This window comes from Peromyscus leucopus, chromosome 10 (genome assembly GCF_004664715.2).
Source record: "Peromyscus leucopus breed LL Stock chromosome 10, UCI_PerLeu_2.1, whole genome shotgun sequence".
NCBI classification, from domain to species: Eukaryota; Metazoa; Chordata; class Mammalia; order Rodentia; family Cricetidae; genus Peromyscus; species Peromyscus leucopus.
Genome location: NC_051071.1, coordinates 18,080,596 through 18,107,871, shown reverse-complemented (window position 1 = coordinate 18,107,871; position 27,276 = coordinate 18,080,596). Strand labels below are relative to the sequence as shown.

The 27,276-nt window shown below is 44.4% G+C and overlaps 1 protein-coding gene across 3 annotated transcripts in view; it reads left to right on the top strand.

Annotated features, from left to right (window-relative positions):
* The window catches only part of Egfr (epidermal growth factor receptor), a 171,821-nt gene that overhangs the window by 131,194 nt on the left and 13,351 nt on the right, over positions 1-27,276 (top strand). For 2 of the 3 annotated variants that reach the window (XM_028887422.2, XM_028887424.2), the window contains exons 12-20: positions 2,193-2,392; positions 4,550-4,682; positions 6,868-6,958; positions 8,922-9,079; positions 11,906-11,941; positions 14,756-14,897; positions 16,126-16,248; positions 17,932-18,030; positions 21,626-21,811. In XM_028887422.2, coding sequence (XP_028743255.1) covers positions 2,193-2,392; positions 4,550-4,682; positions 6,868-6,958; positions 8,922-9,079; positions 11,906-11,941; positions 14,756-14,897; positions 16,126-16,248; positions 17,932-18,030; positions 21,626-21,811 — 1,168 coding nt within the window. Of the gene's footprint in view, positions 1-2,192; positions 2,393-4,549; positions 4,683-6,867; positions 6,959-8,921; positions 9,080-11,905; positions 11,942-12,456; positions 12,697-14,755; positions 14,898-16,125; positions 16,249-17,931; positions 18,031-21,625; positions 21,812-27,276 lie in introns of those variants that run through there. The other variant, XM_028887425.2, reaches the window with a different exon arrangement.

The following is a 27,276-nucleotide window of genomic DNA, read 5'->3' as shown; positions in this document are numbered from 1 at the left end:
ATGATGCAGTTGATAATGAATGATATAACATTATCACACAAGGGGACCTAAATAGTGTTTTAACATGAAACGGTTTGGGGACCTATATATATGAGCACTCTTGCAGCTACAATAAAGAAATGTGTGCACAGAGCAAGAAAAATGATACACACAGAGAGAGACACAGACAGACAGACAGACAGAGACAGGGAGACAAAGAGAAAGGGAGGGAAGGAGAAAGGGAGAAAGGAGATTGTTAACAGAATAAGATAAATCCTAAAATCTGTGGTGATGGAAATTTGGAAATCTGTAGCTCAAACTGCCTTGGAAACTTTCTGATTATGACAACTTTTTCTGAAATTTACGACCACTAACCTCACACAGCATCACGGACTATTTAACCAGTCAAAGCACCATATACACAGAGTAAGCACCACTTTCCATAAACTCCATTAGTCAGACACTTCTGATCCTAAGCGCACAGCTTCTTTTGCTTCCTGCCTTTGCTCTGAAACTCTCAGGAATGTTCTTTGGCTGGGGCCAGCACAGGGATGAGCTTTAGCATGGGCGTTTTGAGTGGCGGCCTTGTAGCCTTCTGCTTAGTTTTAAGGGTTTAAGCTCTGGGATGACCATTAGTTCCTGGTGTGACTCATAAAAAGCTTGGACTTGACCTGCAGGAAAGACCCCAGCCAGACCCTGACTCCTTGGCTTCTCTGGGCTTATGCTGGGGGAGAATTCCCAGTAAATGGTGGTTGTGGGTCTCCTGCCCAGGACCCCTCACTTCTCTGGCAATGGGCTGGGGGGCGGGTACATGAATCGGGGAAACTGGGAAAACTGTAAACAGGAAGGGGGGCTGCCAAATAATGCTTTAAACCTTTGTCATTTAACCTCTTAAATTTCATTTTCTTCCTTTTGTCCTGTCTCAATCAACCCATTCCTGATGCTGGTGTCAAAGCAGCTTCCTACAAATATACTCTGCTTCTGGTGCTTTTCTATCAGTTGCCTGTGACAACCCACACTCCCCCAGCAGGGGCCTGAACCTGTGCTCTGACTTCCCCACCATCCTCAGGCCCGCTTTTCAGCTCTGACACTTGCAGACATCCTACATAATCCTGTTCCTCCAAGTGGGGTTTGGGATTCCAATCATCATCCACTGGGAATATACCTTGTAGAACCTTACTTGGCTCTGCTCTCCAGGTCTCGGATATGAGACATCATGGCTTGGAGAAAGTCATCCTTCTATACTATTCCTCCATAGAGCTACTTGAGTTCCCATTCTTGACTAACAGTGTTCCCTAAAGCTGCAGTCATTTCTCTGGAAGTTATTTCTCAAAAAGCTCTGCCTGAATCAACTAACTTGGTCCCATAGAGACTCACAGAGACCAAACTGACAACCAAGGATCCTGCATGGGACAGACCTAGGCACTCTGCATATATGTTACAGTTGTGTAGCCTGGTCCTCTTGTGGGACTCCTAACATTGGGAACAGGGGCTGTTTCTGACTCTATTGCCTTCTTTGGGGACCCTTTCCTCCTACTGGATTGCCTCATCCAGCCTTAACATGAGGGGAGGTGCCTAGTCTCACTGTAGTGTGATAGACTATGGCTGGCTGATATCCATGGGAGGTCCGCACTTTTCTGAAGAGAAAAAGAGGAGGAGTGGATGGGGGCAGTGCTAGGAGGAGAGAAAACTGTGGTAGGAATGCAAAAACAAACAAACAACTAAAAATCTGCCTGTATGATTATATCACCTGCAGACAGGCTCCCTGAGTAAAAGAGACCCATATTTAACCTATATAGTATTCGTCAAGTGGTACCATGGATATTCACTCTATAAACATGACCAGATGGCACTGGATGGATGGATAGATGGGTAGATGGACAGACAGACAAATTTGCTTAAAGTACATTTTGGCGTTCTTGGTTTCTAGGAAACTACAAATACAGTAAATGAAATGACATGAGGCCACTGACTCAGGCCTCCAGTGTATCCAAGGCTAAAGATAATAAATGGATGAGAAACCATCTTTTCCTTGAAGAAACTCAAAAAACCACTTGCATTTTTCGAAAGTTGTGATTCATATCTTTCACAGAATTAGTAATAATTGGAACACACTTTTCAGGAAACCTAAGTGGCCCATGAAAACAAAATTTGAGGGTAGCATGGTGTTTTCACTATCACGTACAATGCAATTTTTCTTCTCCTCCACTTAGTGGTCAATTTTCTCTCGCGGTTGTTGGCCTGAACATAACATCATTGGGATTGCGCTCCCTCAAGGAAATAAGTGATGGGGATGTGATTATTTCTGCAAACCGAAACTTGTGCTATGCAAACACGGTCAACTGGAAAAAACTCTTTGGGACCTCCAGCCAGAAAACCAAAATCATGAACAACAGACCCGAGAACGACTGCAGTAAGTAGCTGCTCCCGACCCACCTGCGCAGGTAGCTCCTGAAAGGGATTTACATCAGGAGGAGTGCTGAAGAGGTCTGTGGCTCGGGCTCACTGCTCTGATCCAGGACCACAGTGTGCTGGAGCAAAGAGTGGACACAGAGATGTGAAAAATGTGCAGTCCTGTGGGGAAAGGAGAGAATTTAAAGTTGCAAATAAGTCAGGTGCTGAGAATGCAATCATAACTGCAAAGAGATTGGAGCCCTTAAAGGGAAGCATTGTCCTCTACACTGGGACAATAGGAAAAGGGTCCATGAGGGCAGGCCCCACCCACCAAAGGGTTCGTCTTGGAGATGTACATTCATTTGAAAGAAGAGAGCCAAAACTGAGAATTCTGCTGAAGAGATTGCCTGCTTCCGGAGGCCAGGCTGCATCCATCTTCAGCTGGCCACTGAAATGGGCAGCGTCATCCACATGCTACTGGTTTTGTATACATGAAAGATACAAGATTGAAGGGGGCATGGGAGCCCGTGCCAAGGTGACAGAAAGCCAGTCAAGCAGGCCAAGATGAGGCAGGACTGAAGTCCCTAAAAGGAGGCCTGGAGAGGCCACCGTGCAAACCCATAAAGACACTCCAGGACTTTAGAGATGTCAGTATAATGGGATGTCTGCTATTAAGAAAAAAACAAAAGCTGCAGGCCTGGAATAGAGCGGGCCAAATGGGGAACTTTTGACACTGCAGGGGGCAGACCTGGAAGGACAGAGCTACCCAAGTTCTTGAGAGCACCTTATTTCCAGAATCTGGAAAACCTGATGAAATTACTCAGAACTCACCTCAAGAACTTGGGTGGTTCTCCTGGGTTTCGGTCTTGTTCTGGTTCACTTTTTCTTTGCTGTGCCCCCATCCCACCTCTTTGAAATGGGAATGTTTCCTATGTGTCATTGTGGGTGGGAAGTCTGTAATTTACGTCCTGATTGCACAGAGGCCAACAGTGAAGAAGAGATTGCCTTGAGTCTCAAGAAAAAATAGACTTGAGACTTTTGAGCAATACTGATACTAGAGCATTGTTGCCAAGTTCTATTCCCAGGACTCATACAGAGGAGGGAGAGAGCCAACTCCCACAAACTGATCACACACACACACACACACACACACACACACACACACACACACCCCACACCGCAGCATGCACATATACAGCCTCTACACAAAATAAAAAGATAACGTAGTTTTTTTAGAATGACTTAAGATGATGGAATGAACACATTTTGCATTATAAGATGTTCATAATCCTATGTGGTCTGGGAGCAGGGGTGTGAGGTGAAAAGGATGAGGTGGCTGGAGTATGTTCCCAGAAGGCTCCTGTGTTTGAACACTTGGCCTCATGCTTCTGCCACTGTGCTGGACAAAGTAAAACCTTCCTCCCTCAGCTGCTAGATGTGTGGTCACATCAATGAGTAATGTAATATATGCATAAATGTAATATATGCACTGATGTTTGGCTACTAAATATCTGTAATTTAAAGAACAAAGTTGGTGGTCTTTATCATGTTACATTTTAACTAAAGGCAGCTCTGTGCTCACTTCAGCCTTAGATCACTATAGCCAAGTACACAAGCACACGTGTACCCACACATATGCATCAAAGGATGTATGACATTTCACGGTGACATTCCCGACTCTGGTTTTAAAATAGTAACTTGAATTAGCTTTTGAAACTGGCCAATGCCCCTGGATTTGTGGCAGGACTCTAAACACCAGCAGAGGTGATGCTAAGTACCAAATGTACTCTGGCCCAGTTGGGCTTTGAGAACTTGCCCTGTTGATTTTAGTTTGACTTTGGCTTCCCCATTCACACATAGTGATGATTCCAGTCCGCGGTGCTCCTCGGTGACATGGCATCCTGTATGTGAAGCTCTTGGCATGGTACCCAGCACACAGCAAGCAGCTACAACCTTCCCTGCCATTTCTGTCAGCTGTGACATCCATCATCAAAGCCTCCCCAGAGTCAGGTCCAAGCTGCCCTGTGCACCACAGAGAACAGAGGCCCTGGTACCCTACTCTTTTCAGAACCCCGATGTGTCTGTGAAGAGCACACAGCCCCTCAGCAGGGTGTCACCTCTTTTGGTCCCTCCTGTTACTAGTCTCTAACTGACCTATGATTCACTGTCTTCTCAGAGGACACAGGCCACGTCTGTAATCCTTTATGCTCCTCGGAAGGCTGCTGGGGCCCTTCACCCAGGGACTGTGTCTCCTGCCAGAACGTCAGCAGGGGCAGAGAATGTGTGGAGAAGTGCAACATCCTGGAGGGGTGAGACACTGTCCTTTCAGCCTTTGTCTAGCTGAGAAATAAGCCGCCATGCTGCTTTTACAGCTTTGCAATTATCCAAGTTAATGTTTTCTTTCTCTCTTGTTCTTGATATTATCTTTATGTTCTTTTTTTTTTTACAAAGTGTTCATCACATTAGCAAGTAAGTTTTTCATTATTCTTCAATGCACCTGGTAATCTATCATGTCCCTTTTCCTGAAAATACTTTAAATTTTCATTTTGCAAGAATTTCCAAAGGTAGAATAGACACAGTGGTTAATATATTCAAGAAAGTGTAGGCGTTTGGCCTTTTCTTTCCAATCCGCTATTCACATTATATTAAAATTTATCAACACAGACTATTTCCTAATTAATTTCAGTTTGATGTACCCCTCTCACACACTGATCATTCAGTGGTGCAAATTATTTTTAATGCAACCAGGGACAAAGCAGTAATTCATATATTTGTTTAATTTAATAGCAATCAATTAATAAGTACAATGTATGTATGCAATGAGAATTTCAATATTGGTGTAAGGTTTGAGTGATACTGGTAATGTTAAAATAAATTACTTGGAAAATTAAATTGGAGGGTAGAAAGGGGCATTTTTTTTTTTTTAATTTAAGGGACTAGGGAAAGCTATGGTGGAGAAGAGACATACGAGTTACGGGCAGTGCTGGGAAATCTTCCATCCTGTTTCGCTAACAGGGTGTGGACCACAGTTTGTATCCAGAAATATTCCAGAACTAGATGGAAAGACGGTTTTGATTGTGTAAGAATTTCTTAATGGGCTTAGGACCACTGTTACAACTGCTGTTTGAATGTCGAATATGAAGCTCCAACATAGTCCTTCCTGTTATAAGCAGGGCCCAGGGCTCTTAGTGTGAGGTGGCTGACACCCTGCAGCGCCTCGCCACTGTTCAAGCCGGGACCCTTGTGCAGGGTCAAAGTGACACAGAGACAAAGCTCGGAAAGTTGCCACTGTGGGTCTTGTTCACTGCTGGTCAGGTGGCTGTGGTCCCTTTGTTCGGCCAACATAGGAACAGTGGAGCGACGAGGGGAAAGAGTCCAGCGCTGCTGGTCTTTGGCTTCTTTGGTACACTTCACAGTTTGTCAGCAGTGAGCAGTGGCGACAGGCAGGTGGGCACAGGTACACGTGCACCCTCTACTGTTCCAGCCCTTGTTTATTGCTTGATTATTGGGACCCTCAGCTCTACAAGTCTTAGAGTTCTTAGGCCTTCAGTGTGGGACTCTTAGGTGTTACAGCATGTGTGTAGGCCGAAAACACTGGGATTCCCTAGCCCATAGTACAGTTGGTACAGCTTCAAGAAGGGCCGGAGTAATGGGGTCCTCAATCCTTGACGGTGGTTACTGTTACAATTCTTGGGCCCGGGATGTCAGAGACCCTTGGCTCTAAAATCTTGGCAGTACTCTGGAACACTTTCCGCAAGCAGGACCTGCAGTTTCTTTCCTCCTGCTCTATGCAGTCATCCATCCTTCAGCCTCACCTCTCCATCCTCTCTGCTTCTGCCTTCCCCTGTTCAGCCGCCTCTTCTTCACCCACCAAAGCAGCTGGCCATGTGCTGCTTCTGCAGCTCAGCCTGATGACGGCTCTCTTTCACTGCTGTTCCGTGGCCTCTTCCATTGCTCCGTCTCTACTGCTTCTTTCTGGATGCTGCCAGTTCACTTTGAACTACTAAAAGTAGGCAAAGGAAAGGCCACCCGAGAGGAGTCTGTTGTTGGATTAATGTATCTGATGTTGCAATACCAGAAGAGGCAGGACACAGGAGGGCCCCAGAAGTAAACAAGCATGAACGTTCCTTTCCTATCCATTAGTCTTACTTAGTTACCATCTTTTTTCCACCTGAAATATCCACAAATTTGGCCTTAGAGGGAAGGGGTGGCTCATAAAAATATTTTTCATATTTAGCTTTCTTACCTGACATTCAAAAACTATGCCTATAGGAAAATGTCAGGAAAGCACTCTGATTAGAAATGAAGCTGTCTGTGAGATGGCCTAAGGTTCTGGTAGTGACCTCAGCATATTATATTTCAGGTCAGCGCCAGCATTCTGACCCTTTGCCCTTAAGATGCTTTTGAATTTCTGGGACAGGTCATTTGTGTTACTTGAAATAGTCACAGCCACTTGTGATATGGCACTCAAAGTTCACTGTGTTCTTCTCCCAGGGAGCCAAGGGAGTTTGTGGAGAAATCCGAGTGCATCCAGTGCCATCCGGAATGTCTGCCCCAGGACATGAACATCACCTGTACAGGCCGGGTAAGGAGCTCTACTCAGTTGTCTATCCTGCTCTGTGGGAAAGCCTTCACAGCAGCAGCAGAGGGAACATCAATGAACCAAGCCACGCCCAGTAAGAAAGCTGTCCGTGCCAGCCCTTTTCAGGGAAGAGATGCTCAGGGTCTGCTCCTTAAAGTGGCTATGCCGAGTAAAGGTGCCTCCCACCTGCCTGTCCAGTACCCCACTCACTTCACCATGGCCATTCCCCCACTGTACCACAGGACATCCTGTACTGACCTTGGACACTGCCAGGCAGCTCTCACAGCTTCTACCATCCGCCATCATCTCCTCATTTTAGTTGAACACCACCAAAGTATTAACAAATTCAAGTGACACTATTTTTTAAAGAAATACCAGCAATTTTTTTCTTAAATCAGTTGCTTTTCTGCATACACAGTAGCAAACTCCTAAGGGATGTAAGTGGGAATTCAGGTTGCTGTGACATGAATATGCTGTTAATACCTGATACTGGCCATAGTCGGGGCTCTGTTTCAGTGTGAGTTCCAGCAGCAGAATCTAAATCTCCTCATTGAAATGTGTTTCAGAAGTTGTCCGTCAATCAAGCAGAGTGTAGCAGAACTGAGTTAGGAAAGCTAGACCGTCAGCAAGGCTGGTTACAAAGTGAGCCCTTGGTCTGCAGGCTTACACGGCATTGGACTGAATTTTCATTGCTACAGTGAAATAATTGCTGCTTTGCTGGAGTGTTCCAGCTGCTCTGGCTTTGAGTGTGCTCAGCCTCTGAGCAGACAAAGCTGAACCGTTAGTGCAGCCAAGGGAAAACAGGCTTGCCTAACAACTTTATTTCAGTCCTCTGGGGAAGTGTGAAGCACACAACCTAGGCAGTCCCTCTGCCTTCGTTTCCGAGGATTTTACAAGGACATTCCACGTTTTATAGACAGACTCTAACGCCGCACATTCGCAGTCCATTCTGCAGCCAGCACCGCCATGTGCCACCTTCCTTTCCCTGGAGAAGTACAAAGCGGAGATTTTCCTCCATGTGCCTCAGCAAGTCAAAGTCTGGCCTCCCTCAGCACTTCACTTTAACTTCCAGTGTGATAGGCAAGAAAGATGAGGTTATAAAATACATGTAGACCAATCAAGATGATTTTGACAAGTACTATGCCCACAATATCTTAAAATACTACTAAAATGCAGTGAAGAATGTGGCTTATGTTTGGATATAATAATGCATTTGCTTTTTCCATGAATATCTTTATGTGCTTTATACAACTTTGCTGTACTAGAATGGCTGAGCATGGAAACACAACTATCCTTTCTTAACAGATTATAGCATACAAATAAAATGGCTTTGCATAGCTAATCAGAGTTAGCAGAAAGTGTATCTAAGGGCAGAGGATGGTAGAGGGCCCTGCTGCCAAGCCTGATGGCTTTAGTTCCATCCCTGGAACTCACAAGGTGGAAGGAGAGCGCTTACAAGCTGTCCACTCATCTCCAGTTTCATCCACACATGCACGCAATCACATAATTAATTAATTTATTTATTTGAAACATACTAAAGGAAAGTAAATATGTTTCAGGAACAGTCAGGAAAATGTATTAGTTATCATTGGCATAGTGGGCAAAAGTAATCACAGAACTTGTCATATATTTTAAGAACTGCACTGGGGAATGGACAGATGCCTCAGTGATTAAGAGCACTGACTGCTCTTCGAGAGGACCCAGGTTTGATTCTCAGCACCAACGTGGCAGCTCATGCCACCTGTAACTCCAGTTTCAGGGGATGTGGTGCCCTCTTTTGGCTTCTAGGAGCACCAGGCAAACCAGTGGTGCACAGACGTGCATGCACGTATTCAATAATATTAATAATAACAATGTCTATATTATTGGCTTTTGTCTTCCCACAGTAAATATTATAAATAGAAAGTTATTTCCACTTTTAAAAAGGAAATGAAAAATCCATAACCTTTTCTGTACCTTGGTTCAGGGGCCAGACAACTGCATCAAGTGTGCCCACTACATTGATGGCCCACACTGTGTCAAGACCTGCCCAGCTGGGATCCTGGGGGAGAACAACACCCTGGTCTGGAAGTACGCAGATGCCAGTAACGTCTGCCACCTCTGCCATCCAAACTGCACCTACGGGTAAGTGTAGCACCGTCACCTACAGCAGCATATCAGAATTTGTACACTGGAAATGTCTACCAAATTTTACGCAGTAGGTTATATAGGATTGTATTTTAGCCAGGGCCCTAAGATGTTTCAACTCTGGGGTTGTGGTGGCAGCAGTCACGGGCCAGTGGGCAGATCTCAGACTGGTAAGACTATCACGCTGCCTGGCAGGATGTCTGTCTCAGGTAGTCTTGGTTCTTTGGCACTGCGTGTGCAATAGGAAAGAGTGATGGGTACGACTGCCAACATGTCACCTCTCCTCCTCTGTATAAACAGGGCTGGGATGGGGATGGTGTGGGCTGGGAGCAGGGAAGGACCTGGCGAGTTAGCTCAATCAGTAACATCCTTTCATTCAAGCACGAGGACCTTAGTTTGATCCCCAGCACCCATGTAGAAAAAGCCAGGAGTAATGACAGTACACGTCTGTAACCCCAGTACTGGAAAGACAGAGGCAGGAAGAGCCCCGGGGCTTTCTGGGAATCAATTCTAGACAAACGGTTGGTGAACTTCAGTTCACTGAGAGACTCTGACTCAGGAAAAAAAAAAGGAGCAGTTGTGTTTGCAGAATGACATCTGATGTTGACTTCTAGGCTTCACACAATCAGTGCACATGCACACACACACACACACACACACACACACACACACACACACACACACACACACACACACACGACACGCACACACAGTAGTTCTTCCTGAAATGTTGCTCCAAAGCACCTTTGTAAAATCTGCTTGATTGTTTAGCTGTTACATTATGAATTCAAGCTGATTTGACTAGAATTAGCAGAAGTGCTCTGATTCTATACATTTGATTTACTGGAATACTATAAGTTAACAATGGAATCAGATTACACCCAGTAACAAGATCAGAATCAGAGTTTTCATATATATATGATATACATAAATATATATATATTATATATATTTGTTATATATATATATATATATATATATATATATATATATATATATAAATGTTATATACTCAGCAATCCTCACAATTTATGAACCAGTCATGTTAGAAGCTAGATTACACATACGGAACCTGCGTGACTCCCAGAGCCATGGCTGTGGCCACCTCCTCATTTGTAGGGACACTTGAGGCACATGCATCTTTAAATTGAACCTTATTTTTATATTAAAAAAGAGGTCAGCCAGGCAGTGGTGGCGCACGCCTTTAATCCCAGCACTCGGAAGGCAGAGCCAGGCTGATCTCTGTGAGTTCGAGGCCAGCCTGGGCTACCAAGTGAGTTCCAGGAAAGGCGCAAAGCTACACAGAGAAACCCTGTCTCGAAAAACAAAAAAAAAAAAAGAGGTATTTTCTTGACATTTTTACCCTGATAAACAAAATTCCACAAGTATTTGCTCATTTTAGTTGTATGTCCCAGTGCATTTGTTACAACTGTAATAATAAAATTTCTTGCAATGAAAGAGGGAAATTGAACCTGGCGGTGATGCATACACCTTTAATTCCAGCACTTGGGAGGCAGAGCCAGGTGGATCTCTGTGAGTTCGAGGACAGCCTGGTCTACAGAGTGAGTTCCAGGACAGGCGCAAAGCTGCACAGAGAAACCCTATCTTGAAAAACCAAAAGAGAGAGAGAGGGAGACAGAATATGACAGAAGCAGATGATACGACCTCTTGGACTTCCCACCAAGAGTCAGAGGACAAGAGAACACATTGTCTGCTTTCCCACTGATTCCTTAGTCTTGTGGTGGCCCAGTCCTTGTCTTCAGCAGCATCCGCGCTGTCACTGTCCCCATAGGTCATCATGTGAACTGGTTTATCTTTCCCTCTGAGCTCACTGATCACAGCTTCTTGTTGACAATCAATGGCAACTGTCCAGGGTAGCTTTCAAGGACTGTAGGAAACCCAGTAGCTTGTCCAAACTGTCAATCTCCTCAGCAGGCATGGGCTCCCAGTGTGTAACGTTCAACAGTAAACAGACCACCAGACGTCGTGTTTGAAGGAGAGTCTAACTGACGCTAGAGAACGCTTCCTGTCTTGCTTTGAATATCTTTTGTGTATCTAGAAGGAAACAACCAGGCCCCTGGTGTATCCCGCTGCTTATAGATGCAATGCCAGCAAAATTTGCTTTATGAATGAAGGGCCAAAGGCATTGCACACAGCTTTATCTGACAGCAAGAACTCAGAGAGTCAAACTCTCAAAATCCAAGAAAAGCAGAAGGTAGAGATTAGAACCAATTCTTGTCCTGAGTAATAGAGACAGTGTTTAGGGTGGAGTCTCCAAATATGGTCTTTGTCATACTGCTCCCTTGTCCATCCAGACATTTGGAGCCAGATATGTGGGGCAACTATACACTGTGTTATATTTCATTAATGACCTGGCAGCTTTTTTGTTTGTTTGTTTGTTTTTTGTTTTTCGAGACAGCGTTTTCTGTGTAGCTTTGTGCCTTTTCTGGAACTCACTCTGTAGTCCAGGCTGTCCTGGAACTCACAGAGATCCACCTGCCTCTGCCTCCCAAGTGCTGGGATTAAAAGCGTGCACCACCACCACCTGGCTTTGACTTGGCTGCTTTAATGAAGGTTATAACAATTATGGCACTCAAAAATATTTTCTGCCTAAATAAACACATGTATTAATTATTATATGTAACAGAATTAATGTATAAAATATGTTAGTAACTACCCAATTATGAGATCACTGTATTTATACCTATAAAAGAGTAATTTAACACAATTGCTTTATGCCTTAATGTGGAAAATTATCAAACAAATGCCAGTGAAGTAGAATGAAAAAGATGAGTGGTTTGTTTGTTTTTTTTTTTCCTGCAGATGTGCTGGACCAGGTCTTCAAGGATGTTCATCAAGGTATGTACCATGACTTTGAAGCTGGTAGACTTTTTGGATCTATGACCAGAAACCGTTTCTGATTTCCCTCCAACCTTTCAGTTTCTTCCAAATCCTCTGAGCCAGCCACACATCCCCAGTTCTCTCTTCTTGCCCTGTGTCCATTTTGTTGGTCAGTAGAGGCCATATATGATAGAAAATGCCAGTGCCAACTATCTAAGAAGTTGACACTAGGGACCAACTATGTATCTGTTTCTCGATTTGAGGATACAGCAGCTTCACTTAAGTCTTGTCTTTTCTGAAGGTCTCCTCTTTCTTCTAAGTAGACCAGGTGGTCATATCACAAACATGGTGTGAATAACTGTTTTGCCAAATGACAAAGGTCCATCTTGGGGGCATTTTCCCTTTTCTTCCTTCTTGAATCATATTGTCCAGCAAAGGCAATGAACTTCTTTCAACCTTTTGTTTCTGATCAGTTTCCACTATTAACTGAAATGTTAACCCTGAGAAAAGTAAAATTATGAATTTCTATTCAGAGCCATCATGTGAAAGTGATATCATCAGCCAACAGCATCTAGTGAAGAACTGAGACTGTCTACAAAAATACCTGCTTGGTGCTCAAGCTTATCTCTCAGTTGTGGACATGTCTACAAATATCCCTTCCCTTACCATCTTTTCCTTGACTTCTTTCTATGGTAGTTGGTCCCTTCTACCATCAGCTGAAACAGTAAAATAAAATAAAGCCTTGTCTCAGTCATGAGACCCTTTGAATCCCATCTCCTTTCTGAGCTTCCAAGGTTCCTGCCCCAACAGGGCTCCCCTGTATTCCTAGGCAGCCTCCATGACAGTCTTATATGGTTTTCCATACAATCCCCTCCTTGAAAACAATGACCATTTTTTTAATAATCATTTTTTATTAACTTGTTTATCTTCTAAACCAGTTACCTGCCTTTGCTACTGTGGCATCTCATTTAATACATGCTCTGAAACAAATTATCCCTGGTATATCCCAATGTTCATTTTTATTGGTGAAGACTCATTAATTTTTATTAGTTGGGGTGTTTAGTCTATAGCTCCAGAGATGACTTGTACTCCCTGAGAAGGAAATGTACATCTCATGAAGTACAGTTGGTTCAATTAAAACAGGTCTGTGGGACTTTGGTACCTTATCTATATGTAAATAACACTGATAGCAAATCTTTGCTATTCATTAACATGTCTCCCTGAAAATAAGAATATATTTATCAGGAGCTCAAATAGCAGTAGATTCTTAAGGACAATGAACTTTCAACCTGGCACCACCATAAAAGAAATGAAAAATAAACCTTAAAATAAATTCCAAATTCAGAGTTAGTAATATTAATTCAGATAATCCTTAGTGAGCTTAAAGACATAGCTTCTGATTTTTCATCTTTCTGAAGTTAGATTTGGTCTTGGTGAGATAGAGCAGTGAATGCATTCCGGGCTTTGAGGATTCACCAGGGCAATACTTACAGCAACAATGATAGTTTTTATGTCTAAATCATATCAGTTTTTACTTCCACTGAGTTCATTCACATGAGCATAACAATGAAAGTAGAGGAACCTATGAGAGATCTCAGTGTGTCTGGAAGTTCTCCCAACATGGCCACGGGAAAATACCTAGTAATTTTTTTCAATTGTATATATGTTATCTTAGAAAGGACAAGATGCAAATTCATATAAAAAGCAGAGCTTACTTATACAACACAACCCTACACCTCAGGTCCAGGGAGTATCATGGAAGAGCAAGCAGAAAGACTGTAAGAACCAGAGCACCAGGATATCTGCTGTGAGAGAGTCTTCTATGTAGCAAAGAAAGCTGCACTCATGAATTTGTAAAAATATAGTTGTCTAAACAGGGCCTCCACAATGACAGTGCTTCTGACATGCCAACATGGATGTGGACTCCCACAAAGCCCCAGCCCTAGATAAAAAGCTAAAGGCAATTAGTGGCTGCTAAGAGAGGGAGAGTCAGTTGAGACAAGCCCCCGATAGGTTATCCAGTTTCTGTGGTCACCCCTAAAAGCATAAACATATGAGAATACGAGCAACACTAACTGGACTCAGTTGGTTGTAATATATATATATATGGTATATGTGTGTGTGTGTGTGTGTGTGTGTGTGTGTCTGTTTCAACAACTAAAGAAGAAATAATGAATTCAAGAGGGAATGGAGGGACATGGGGGGAGTTGGAGGGAAAATGGGAGAAGCAGTGATGATGTAAATACAGGACTCATGTATGAAATTCTCTAAAAATAAAAAAAAAGTTGACTGATGTCTGGATTGTTTTTGAATTCTATGCTATATATTTTCTTCATCAATAGATTATAAAAAATTATCATTATGAAAGAAGTTCAAAGACACCTCAATCTTTTTAATTTTTATTTTATTTATTTATTTATTTATTTATTTATTTATTTATTTATTTATTTATTTATTTTGAGAAAGGGTCTCATTGTGTAGGTAGCCCTGGGTGTCCTGGAACTCACTATGAAGACCCGGTTGGCCTCGAACTCACAGAAATCTGCCTGCCTCTGCCTCAAGTGCTGGTTTTAAAGGCATGCGCCACAAATGCCAGGCCCTATGGAGACCTCAATTTTTTACATGCAGGAAAGGGAGCTGACTTGGGGCAAAGAAGCTAAGAATCCTGGAAACTCTGTCTTGGAACTCAGCCCCCAGTCATTTGCCCTCTAAAAGCCACACACTATCCCAGCTTCTGAGATCATTTTAAATGTTACCTATGTATCAAAAGGTGCAGGACATGGGTGAAATGCCAACGTTACCACCTTCTCTTGTCTCTCAACCTCATTCCAGGCCCAAGATCCCATCCATTGCCACGGGGATTGTGGGTGGCCTCCTCTTCATAGTGGTGGTGGCCCTTGGAATTGGCCTGTTCATGCGAAGGCGCCACATTGTCCGAAAACGTACACTCCGCCGCCTGCTTCAGGAAAGAGAGGTGAGTGGCGAGGCTGGCTGCCTTTGGATCAGTACCATCCTCATGACTCTCAGCTGCTGCCGAGCAGAGAAGCCTCCCTTTGAGAACTTACAACATGGAGTTTTATAGAGTAGACACTGTTTTAGCTTGCTATCCTGCAACAAACACTCAGGATGATCCATGTATAAAGAGGAGATTTTAATTTAGCTCATGGTTTTAAGAGGTGCAGGGTTAGCAACATTGTTTTGGGCCTGGGGCAGGAGTGCGTGTTGGAGCACATTAACTCACCACACAACAAGGAGAGGAAGCTAGTGCCCTGCTCCCTCCCCCCATTTATAAAGACCCCACTATTTCCTAATGTCATCATGCTCCATTTTTTTTTTTTTTTTTTTTTTTTTTTTTTTTTTTGGTTTTTCGAGACAGGGTTTCTCTGTGTAGCTTTGCGCCTTTCCTGGAACTCACTTGGTAGCCCAGGCTGCATGCTCCATTTTTAACACATGAGTGTTTGGAAGACATTTGCCTAAACCATAGCATATACATAATTGCCGCTATGAATTATTTGCTGTGATGGAAGAACCAGGAAAAAATGTCCAATTATACACAATTAGTTATATTTCGGTATCTCCATTCAACAAAACATTCGTGTTTTAGGCATTGTCTTTCAAAATTCAAAGCCGAGTTGATGCCTGCCTAAAGGGTAGCTCCTGTATGTGTATATAGGAAAGTAATCAAGAAGAGAGACATTGAAATCTTATGATGACCCCATGATTGAGATGTTATTTGGGAGGGAAATGCCACCATCCACACAAGTGGCTGCTCCTTTGTGACTTCTCTATAGAATGGGTGTTAAGCCATTAGCCTTTAGCCCTGTGTCTGGAACTGCATTAGAAGCCATTGTCCTTGAAAAACAGAAATGACCCCAACAGTTACGGTATAACATTTTTCTTGCTGTTATATGTCAACTAAAACTGGTTGACACAGAAACAGACATGGAAAGTACAGCCCTCAAATGCAGCTGCTTTGTTAAACACCTGTATCAGAGAATCTGGGTTTCTCTTGTGTGTTATTAAGTCCTGAAGGAAAGGCGTGCATTTCTCCTTTTGAATGTGTGTGTCGAGTGCTTTGTACTAAGGCATGGCCGCATGCCGTTAGCTGCTGGCCGCTCTTGCTCTGAGTGCATCTACTATCCATGTCACATATTGCGGAATGCAGAGCGAGCATCTCAGGTCTGCTTCCTTCTCCCTCACAGCTCGTGGAACCTCTCACACCCAGTGGGGAAGCTCCCAACCAAGCCCTCCTGAGGATCTTGAAGGAAACAGAATTCAAAAAGATCAAAGTTCTGGGTTCTGGCGCATTTGGCACAGTATATAAGGTAACATCCCTGGAGACGGTTCTGCATGAGGCCCTGGGAACCAGTGTTTGCCACGCTCTTCAGCCCTCTGTGGGTAAATCAGACTCCTCAGCATTTTGGTGATTTTTATCAACATCTGTCTGTTTTGCTGAAGATGTAAGAATTGCAGTGTTACCCCAGGTTATTGAAAGAATTTTTTTTGTGTGTTAGCACTGTGAGATCCAAAGCATTTTCATAGATGACATTGCCCTCGACAGAGCACTCATTGGGAGTGTAGCCAGTAGAGACATAGGGCCTGCCTTTTTTGAACTGTCAGAATAAATCATATAGCGGACATCTCAATGTGCTTCCTCTAGGTCTATTTTCTCATAATGTCTGAATCCAGTTAGAATGATCCACACTGTCTTTATAACTAGCTGTATGAGTTGCTTCTCTATCGCTATGATAAAACACCATGACCAAGGTGACTTAGAGAAGACTTTATTTCAGCTTGCAGTTCCAGAGGGTTAGAGCCCATAATGGCAGGGAAGCGTGGCAGTGCACCACATACAGGTCTGGTGGCAGGAACAGGAAGATGAGCATTCACATCTTCAAATGCAAGCACAAAGCAGTGAGAACGAACCGGAAATGGTGTGAGAATTTTAATCGCCTATCGTACCTGCAGTGATGTGCTTGCTCCAGAAAGGGTGCCCTACCTGCAATCCTCCAAACAGTGGCAGCAGCTGGAAACCAAGGATTCAAAAATCCCGGACCACGCAGGACATTTCTCATTCAAACCAGCTCAAGCATAGATTTTTGTTTTGCTTTGTCCTGATTTGTTTGAGACAGGCTCTTACTATGTATCCCAGACTGACCTTAAACTCAATCATCTTGTAATGGTGTCAAGTGCTGAGATTACAAATGTGGGCCATTAAACCCCTTGGAAGTTTTATATGAATGTTTGTTTTAAATAATTAACTGGAATATAATTACATCATTCTCTCCCCTCTCATTTCTTCCTCTGCCCCTCCCAGGTACCCTTCATCAACCCTCTCACATGACTCCTACTCTCAAGTTGATAGCTCCTTTTTCATTGTTACATATACATATATATGTATATATGCATATATATGCATAAATACATTACAACTGGCTAAGTCCATTCATGTGTATACAGTTTCAGGGCTAACCTCTCTGCATTGGACAACCAATAAGGAGGCTCATCTCTGGGAGAAACTAATTCTCCTTCTCCCAGAGAGCATTAGTTACCTATGGCTCTTTTTCTAGGGCTGGAATCCCGTGAGATTTTCACCCTTCCACCTTAGCATGTCCACTGATATTGCAATGTTTTTGACTTGTTTATGCAGTCATTTCTAGGAAAAACTGTTTCACATCAGACTCTCTGGTATTCTGGCTTTTAACATCTTTCTGGCTCCTCCTCTGAAATATTCCCAGTTGATCTCTGCCTTGTGGTTTTCTGTGATGGTCTCCACTTGCCATAAAGAGAGGCTTCTCTGATATAGAGTGGTATTTGTTTGTTTTAATCCAAAGAAGTATTCAGATTCTTAGAGCCTGGTAGTGAAGAGCCTCTGAGATATAATGAGTCCCAGCAGTGCAGAGCCTTGAGGACTGGAGTCATTAATAAAAAACTCATCCAGCTCACAAGGTAACAAGATGCCTGGCATGATGATTTCGGATTAATATCAGCTTTCTTCTTCTTCCTAGGGTCTCTGGATTCCAGAAGGTGAGAAAGTCAAAATTCCTGTGGCCATCAAGGAGTTAAGAGAAGCCACATCTCCAAAAGCCAACAAGGAAATCCTTGACGTGAGTTTCTCTTCATGTCGAGCTGCCCACAGTTTCGGGATCTCAGAAAGCACCTTTTCTGCTTCCTGCCATCACAAGCTCGATTTTAAATAATTTTCATCACCCCATCATAAACACTCAGTTTTCATCTCTTCTCATCCTTCCTGATAGAGAAAGTACAGTTCTCTCCAAGACTCACACTACCCCTCCACCCCAAAGAATGAAAGCTCAGAATTGCCATACATCTCCCAGGGACAGTCTTGATGCTAGTTTCTTAGCATGTGTTACCATAGTGACTACAGGATGCACCCCAGCACAGGTTTTACAGATGAGGGGATGGAGGCCCGAACTGCTCAGATTTCTATAGCGGAGGTCTGAAGTACATCACAGTTTCTGAAATGAGCATTCATTTTCCTTTGCTGAATTAGCTTGTCTTTGCAACGGCTTTTTTAAAAAGGTGCCAGAGATCAACAGCGTGAAGCCTACTAGACTGTTGCCCCACCTTCTGAACGCCTCCCAGTTAATTGACACATCATGTCCTATGTTGATGACTGTTACTTTCTGGAGCCTTTAAGATGTTCTATGAGAGCATCTTCTTGCTTTGAATTCTACGGAATTTTCTCCTACTTCTCCTAACCTTCTTAGCTCATGAAGAGGCTGAACTCAGCTATGAAGAGGCTAATGCAAAGAGACCATCTTGGAACTGGATAGAGCCCACTTCAGTATCTGTCAGGGCTTCCAATAAGATGTTGAAAACTACTCTTATACTGAGACAGACGATTGAAGAGAAGAGAGGGAAGCTAAGGGAAACCCACACTGCCCATTCCTATGAAAGATGACACACGAGTGCAGTGTCATAGAAAATCATGCACGCTGGCAATACACTTGTCAAGCAAAATCATCTTTCATTTTAAAGCTTACGAGTCAATGCCAAATCCTATTCATATACCCGGGAGGAAAAGCAGACAAGGGCTTGAGAAGACATTTTACTTACATTCCATCACTTGTACTTGTTAAAAGGAAAATCATTTAGCCAACCTTGATTCCTTAGTTAGCGTTTTTAATTCATTATGGATGCCCTAATAAATTACACCCAATAATGTGGGCTTGAGCCGTGTTTGTACGGTAACAATATAAGGACAGTTTGCAGTTTGGAAATATGCTGAATGATAGCTATGCTCCAGAAAGGAGGCAGGAGATCTGCTTTGGGGGGGGGGGGCTTGGAGGTGACTACAGTAAATGCATCCAAGTCAAGTGCACCCCCATCCAAAGGCCCCTCCCCACTCTTGCTCCTTGACCCCTTCCTCTCTCCGTCGCTCACTCTCCCTCTGCCCTTGCCCCCTGCCTTCATTCTCGTCGCCTTTGGCTTCCTCCTCATGTGTCGGCCGTCATGGCTATGGCGGCTAGCGGGCGATGACCTTGAGGGCTTCTGGGTTGCTTGTCACGAGGCTGGGTGCCAGGCACTCAGAACGTCTTCTGTGCAGGGCCATGTGCTGTTCCTGGCAGGCTCAGCGGGGGTGAGGGCACTGAGGAACTGGGTTCTGCTGAAGGAAGCAAGGCCTGTGGTTCTAAGGCCAATTTCAACAGGGACTTAGTCGAACATCAATCGGCATTGCCACAAGGACAGCCCACAGCGAACGTGCTTTTTAAATACTGGCATGCGCTTGCAAATGGTTCCAGTAACCCTGTGGTCTAGCTCCCTGTCATATGATTTTTAGTGATTTAATTAACCGTTAAACATTTTTAAATGTCAGGGATCCCTACCCTCTCACTTGTCTTAAAAACAGTTGTGTGTTTGTGTGCATGCGTGCGTGCGTGCGTGCATGTGTGTGTGCATGAGGCACACATGCACACTCGTGAGCTCATATACATGTGCACATGGTAAGGGAATGCCCTGAGATGTATGTTCTACGACACATGTGCCGAGGTCAGAAAATGACTTGTGCACTTACTGATTCTCTCCTTACCTCTCTACACAGGCTGAGGGCTCCAGGGATCATCTTGGGCCGTCAGGCTTCCACAGCAAGCACCATTACACACTGGACCAGCTCACTGATCCATTACCATTCATTTTTATGCCTCTCCAGGAATTTAGCATCTGCTGGAACCCTTTGCCCTCATTCATAACACAAATAGTTCAGAGTTGGGAGAAACTGCAAGCAAGGATCCAAAACTCATATCGGCAATAGTAACAAATAATGGCTTTTCAGGGTCACCAAAGCCCCAGGGACAGACCGTCCTGTAGTGAGCCTGGGACAGAAGCCACCGGGGTCTCCCCTGTGAGTGCTGCCTGCTTGCAGCTGGTTCAGAGATTGTTGTGGGATACCAGGCATATTTTCTGCGGGTCACAATGCACCTTCCCCACTTCCAACATAAACAGGGGAGAACAAAGCTCACTTTAACGTTCACACACGACTACACAACACTCCCATTGTGCTGGGTGCGGGCAGGAAGTGACAGCCCAGTTCTGTTTGTCTATCATCGTTTAGTAGGACCAACTGGCAAGGTTCCAGGCTCTGTGTGGCCTGACACCCACACCCCCTGCTCTGTTCCTGTCCCAGTCATCATCAGCCTATGGCAGTTCAGCGTCTCAAACTGCTCCAATTTGCAGAGGGTTTTTCTCCCCCTCTAAAAATGAATACAATATGTGCCCAAATCTCAAACACATCTTGAGAAAATAGGCCCAGCCAGAGGATTTCTTTGCTGTTATGATTGTACAGCTTCCCAGACCCAGAGGAGAGACGTGATTTGTGCTTTACTGGCAATCCCACGGCCTAATAATTTTTCCATATACTTTCCAGTTTAAATTTAGGCTAGGCAATGGAAAGAGAATGTAAAACAGATTTATATACTACAGCATACATGTGTGAGTGTGTGTGGGGGGGGGGGTGGATGTTTCAGTGTGAGAATATGTGAGTGTACATATGTGAGCATGTGTGAACATGTATATGAGTGTCTCAGATGTATGAATATCCATTTCAGAGGCTGGAACTGGTATGTTGAGAGCACTTCTCCAGTTGATCTGTGCAGGGGTGTTGTGGGCAGGCTTCCTGACCCAAGTGCCTTCCCACCGTTCAGTCTGAATCAAGCCTGCTGTGTTGAGAAGGGAGACCTTCCTCTAGGCTGCCTGCTGGCCCAGAGATCTCTCCTGCAAGATAGGGTGTCTACAGTACCTGTGACCAGGGCTTCTCACAAAGTGAGCAAGTCATTGTCCAGGACAAACTGATATCCAGACTCAGACCCCACAAAGGCCTAACAGCGTCATCATTAGCCTTGAGTGGAGGGTGGAGGGTCATCTCAAGGAAGATACTAGCATTTCCTAAACTCTGAAATATCAGGGTGACTCAGGCCCCTTTACATCAAAGCTTTTGCTGATGCTAAATTTGGGCCTTTTCCTGTCAAGCAGACCTCCAACAACACCTAAAGAGAGGCCACATCCCACAGTATATCGGTATTTCATAGCCTCATATAAATGTCCCTGACACTGTGTACAGATTACATACTTTGAAACTCAGAACAAAGTCATCCCTTTTTACCTGGAAAGGGATCCATATGCCTCTCCCATTGGCCACTGCCAGGGAGCAATCGTAATACATCTGTTGTCCTTGCCTTGTAGGAAGCCTATGTGATGGCCAGTGTGGACAACCCCCATGTCTGCCGCCTCCTGGGCATCTGCCTGACCTCCACCGTCCAGCTCATCACACAGCTTATGCCCTATGGCTGCCTCCTGGACTATGTCCGAGAGCACAAGGACAACATCGGCTCCCAGTACCTGCTCAACTGGTGTGTGCAGATCGCAAAGGTGAGCACCAGAGGGGCTCTGCCCACTGGGGTGCACGAGGAGCCAGCGGCCAGCCTGGGGAGGCAGGAGCAATGTTTCTGTGTAGTACAAAGCACCTTGACTTGCTGTACTCTGCCTTGGTCTTCTAGGAGACCGTTTGCAAGATGCGATCATTTGTAAGAGCACGTGGAAAGGCAGTCTGGGCAACTGGGCTCACTGAGAAGATGTATGCGTGTTTTTGTCTTTATTTTAGATTGAGTTCAGTTGCTTGGCTTGGGCACAGAACCAATGCCCATATACCTTGGTACTGGTGCAACGCTGTTGGATGTTGTCCTTTTTTCTCTGGAGTTCTGCTTGGTGAATACTGTTGTGATTTGTGGCACAGTGTGGTGGTTTAATTCAGTTGGGACTTCACAGTAAGGTCATCAAAACAGGGTGAGATCAGAAGGAGGATTAAGAAGATGGAGATGGCTGGGCGGTGGTGGCACACTCTGTTATTCCCAGTACTCAGGAGGCAGAGGTAGAGGAATCTCTGTGAGTTTGAGCCCAGCCTGGTCTACAGAGTGAGTTCCAGGACTGTTTCACAGAGAAACTCTGTCTCAAAAAACCAAAAAAAAAGAAAAAAAAAAAAAAAAAAAAAAAAAAAAAAAAAAAAAAGACGGAGATGGTTTGGATATATTAGCAGAGCTAGGACAAGCATAAAGCCTGATATGAATCTCTGGAGAGGCCAACAGAATGGCTACTTCAGTGTCTCCCATCACAGAAATATTCCAAAGCCAGAGAGTGGCTGAGGGAGCACACATCCCCTCCACCCTCGTGGGCTGAGGATGAGCACAGAGAAATAGACCAAACATTTAACTTCCCGTGGCCCTCTGAAGGACTCAGACTTTCATCTCAAATTTCTCCCATCGCAACCTCAGCCCTGCGTCATATTTTGGCACCCAACTTGGAAAGTTTGATTTATTTTCTCACTGTAATGGCACATTTTTACATGGTTAAATTAAAGGCATTTGTGGTAAAGCCTGGTCTCTAAGTACATGTCATCGCTTCCATCCTCTTCAGACAGTTGAGTAAGTTCTTGAAGGAGGTGCAAGGGACCACAGAAGCAGAGGCAAATGAGCTCCCAGATCTGGGCCACTTCTTCCTGTCAACAGGCTCTGCCCATGGTGGCAGTTGCTCCTGGCATGTAGGAAGGTGTGTGCTGAACTTGCCTCACCCATCTCTACGGACACATAGGTGCATGCACATGTGACATGACCAAACCACCTCTTTCTGAGAGCTGTGGCATAGGACGAGGCCCGCTTCTTAGTATGAAACTCTGGACTGTGCTGGAAAAACATCAGCCCTCTCCCCAGTCATCCAGACCACGACATGTCCTTTGTATGCCTGTGGCATCTGAGAAGATGTCTCAGCTGCAACCCCGGACAATCAGGATCACTCACTCCTCTCCAGCTAGTCTAACTGTGGGTTTCAGCTGCTGCCGTTGTCCAGTCTTGATGCTCTGCACAGAATATCGGAGTTACGCGATAACTGTTAGAGAGTAGTCCTCAAATGGGGCCGCATGTGCCCGAGTTGCTGTGGATTCCTGTTGCTGCAAAAGGCTTATTGCTCGTGTGTAGTTGTTTCTTGGTACTATCAGGATAAAGTCCTACAGATTTGGTGTCTTATCACTGTCAAAGCTTATCCCCTCGTATTTCTGGAGGCCAGCAGTCCGACCTCAGGATGTCCGGGAGACACTGGCTTCAAAGGCTCTTGGGAGGCTCATTGCTTGCTTCTCTGAGCCTCTGGGGTCCTCAGCACTCCTTAGCCTCTGCCAGCCGCACTGAACTCTCCGTGGTGTCTTTGTCTGGCTTTTCCCTGTCTCTTTGTCTAGATGCCCTTTATTTTCACACGCTGATGCTGTCACTGGGCTTGAAAACACTGAGAGCAGATTTTCAGTATCCTCACCACAAAGATATGAGGTTATGGCTATGCTGTTTAGCTTTGTCTCATTTTCTCCATATCAGGAACACTCACTGACACATCAAGTTGCATCCCATAAATATACACAGAAAAGAGGTGCAAACCATTGGACTTAGGGCTCATCCTAAATTCAGGTTGGTACACCTCAAGATCTTTAAGTAATTAAATTTTCATAATCCTATTTCCAAATAAAGTTCCATTCTGTAGTTCTAGAAAGATGTGAAATTTGGGGGACACTATTCCACCTACTTCAGTAGCTGACCTCTAGCTAATCCAGAACAACTTTCACTAGATATAGAATGGTTTCCGAAGACTCCTGAACCCTGAAACTCTCCCTTGCATTTTCCTCCAAGATTCCCTCAGCCCGGACATGATAAGCTCCTTTCTCAAGTGGCCTCTTAGTTTACTCTGCTTCCTTTATTCCTGCATGCCGATCACTCAGAAAACATGGTTTATTCTTGAGTTTGTGACCACTTTCCCAAACTTCATCCCCAGAATGGGGAAGGGTACCAGAACCCTACATTCCCTAGGGTGAGCTTCTCATGCATGACCACTACTGATCCCCCCCCCCTTCACCAGAGGTTCCTGGAGACTTAGCATCTCAGGTTCCACAAAAGTGAATCTCCTGAAGGATGGGGCACAGATCAGTGTGAATGCCTACCTAACCTATGCAAGGCCCTGGATTCTCTCTCTCTCTCTCTCTCTCTCTCTCTCTCTCTCTCTCTCTCTCTCTCTCTCTCTCTCTCTCTCTCTCCAGGTTGGCAGGTGGACCAATCAGACTGTAATAATAATATCATCCTTTTGCCTCAACAGACAGAGAGTCTCTATGAGTTTCGCCCAAACCAAAATAGGCTCACCATTTCAGTGGACTCTAAACTCAGATCTTGATTCTGGTGTTCATGGGCTGGGCAAGCTGGGCAAACTGCTCAGTCTTCCTCAGCTGCTGAGTGCTCTTGTGTTCCGCCACCTGTCTTTTTGCATGGTAAGGCAGAGAAGAGCCAGCCTGTCACCTGCCTCTGGTTCCAGAGAACATCTGCTGCTGACTGTTGCCTCCTTTCTTCTCTTTTCTCTCTGGCTAAACAAGGTCAACAGTGGCCAAAGTCAGCCTAGCTCTAGCTTGAAGTGTTGCTTGGATCTAGATGTCTATCACTTTGACTTTATTTGAAAGTAGCATCTTCTAGCTCATGTTTTCGTGTGTCTGGTTTTAAGGATTTTTTCTCTCCCTCTCTCCTTTATCTTAACATTCACATCAGAAGTTTGAGTGACTTCTAAACCACCCTCTGAAAGCATGATAGTGCATAGTGTGGGTGCCGTTCATGCATGAGCTGCCAATGTTTCTGAGGTTTGACTGTCTCTTAAGATAGTTTTCTACGTAATATTAATCATAATTTCTGCCTATTATTTGAGGCCACTGTTGTGCTGTTGTACTTTGTGTACATTATTTTGATTGGAAGTCTTCCCACGTTTGGAGCACTTCACTCTTTGCCTGTGGTGTGCCTGCTTGGGAATTCACAAGGAAACCTTACTGTGCTGTATTGAACCAGACAAGTGGTGGAGTGTACACCCCTGAAGGGGAGGAGCATAGTGTTTTCCCAGGTGCTCAGGAGAAAACTTTGCTCCTGCATTAGTGGCAACTTATCTCAGTATTACACAGCTTTCCTTTTCCAAGAGCAAAGGAAGACTTTCCAGACATTTAGTGGCTGAGCACGAACTCAAGTCCTAGCATTTCAAAGTAGGAACAATTGACTCACAAATACCTTCCTTGACCCACAAAAGCACTGACCAGCTTCAAAAGTTTTCTAGACATTGGTGGTTATACAAGTCCATTGTCTGAGCTAACCTGCTTGAAAATGAAGGAGGGGAAGAAAGATGGAGAGAGATGGGAGGCAGTTTAGGAAAGGAACCAGTAGAGGATCGAGAGACTTATACTCTCCTTACCATTTATGGCAAAAAATGGATTCTTTTCTGGACATATAACCTGAGGAACCTCAGGAGACCTAAGTTAGAAAGGATTAGGGAGTCTCCCAAGCTCCTCACTGCAAAATTTACCACAAGCCTCCACTTAGTGGAATGAGCTGCTTAAATGTGGAATATTAAACAACTGGTAAACCCAAAACTGTATCACTTCCAAATTAAAGTCATGAAATATCCATTCAGCTTGGCAAACACCACACCTGTCCTTAACTCATATGAGCACACATATTGCAGAGCCCTACAATAAATAAAGTTGCATGAGCTAGTCCTTTCCCTAGACTCGGGACGTCAGAGCTGGTCACTGGGGTTGAGATCTCACAGATTTGCACTTTCAGATAAATATTTGACTGACTCTGACACCTGTGCATGGTTCTAGGACCAGGATTTTGTGGAATATTCAAGACCTCTATCTGAGGCAGAGAATCTCAGGAAGACTGGTTTATGTGTGTTTATGGGAGACCACAACTCTATGAGCACCAAACTATATTTAAGTCAGTCTTGGTTTTAGGTTCCCACAGTAAAAGTTATGAATAGTTTGTTTCTGGAGCTGTGAATTACTATTTTTTGGAGTGTAGTTTATCAGGGTAATTAATGGAAGCCTTGGAAGCTGAACGTCCTGTAAGGAAAGCTACAGCAACGCAGCTCTGTCATCGTAGAGGAGTGGGGACTGGAGAGGATGGGAAGGCAAGTGGGTAAGAGCTGAAACCGGAGCTACTGTCTGCGTTGATACGTGTGGGAGAAGAGAGGCTCGGACTTGCTCTGTACACCATCAAATATGCAACTTCCTACTCCGGTGCCAGCTGGATGCTGGTCTTTACCACTCAGATCTGCTCCCTCAACCATGGCTTCTGCAGGCTTCAGGGCAGGATTGCACCTTCCCATTTGGGTGGACTTCCCATCTCAGTGACAGAGAACACCAAAGTGGAGAGTGATGCAATGCACTCATTGCTCCTACCCACAGAAGAAAGGGCTTATAAGATCTATTTGCCTTCAAAACACACACACACACACACACACACACACACACACACACACACACACACCTCATAAATAACTGCACAATACAGCAGTACCCATACTAAAAGGACCAAATATTTGCTTTATTTTAATTATTTTAAATTTTCTTCTTTCATCCTTCATCATGAAAAAAAAAATTATAGTTAAATGTAAGCAGCCAACTTAAAACTGACCCCTTGAAAGTATAAACATAAAAAGCATGTTCACCAAAATCCGGCAGGTATCAGAGCGAGCATTTAGCAGCATGTACACTTGCTCATATGTTGACATTCTTGTCCTGCACTTGATGCTGGAGCACAGAAACACTCCCCAGCTGTCTCCCTGCTCCTCTCCCTCCTTGCACAGGAAAGTGTGGGGGCCACTAAGTCCAGGATTATCCTTATCGTGATTTCTAGGGCAGAACAGAAATGGATCCTGCTCTAGCCTCTCTGAACTTTGCCCAAGACATGTGGGATGTACAACCCTTGGGAAATTGGCCTTTAAATGTCACTCTCTACTCAGCCCTTTCTTGTTCTGCAGCAGGGTAATGTGCC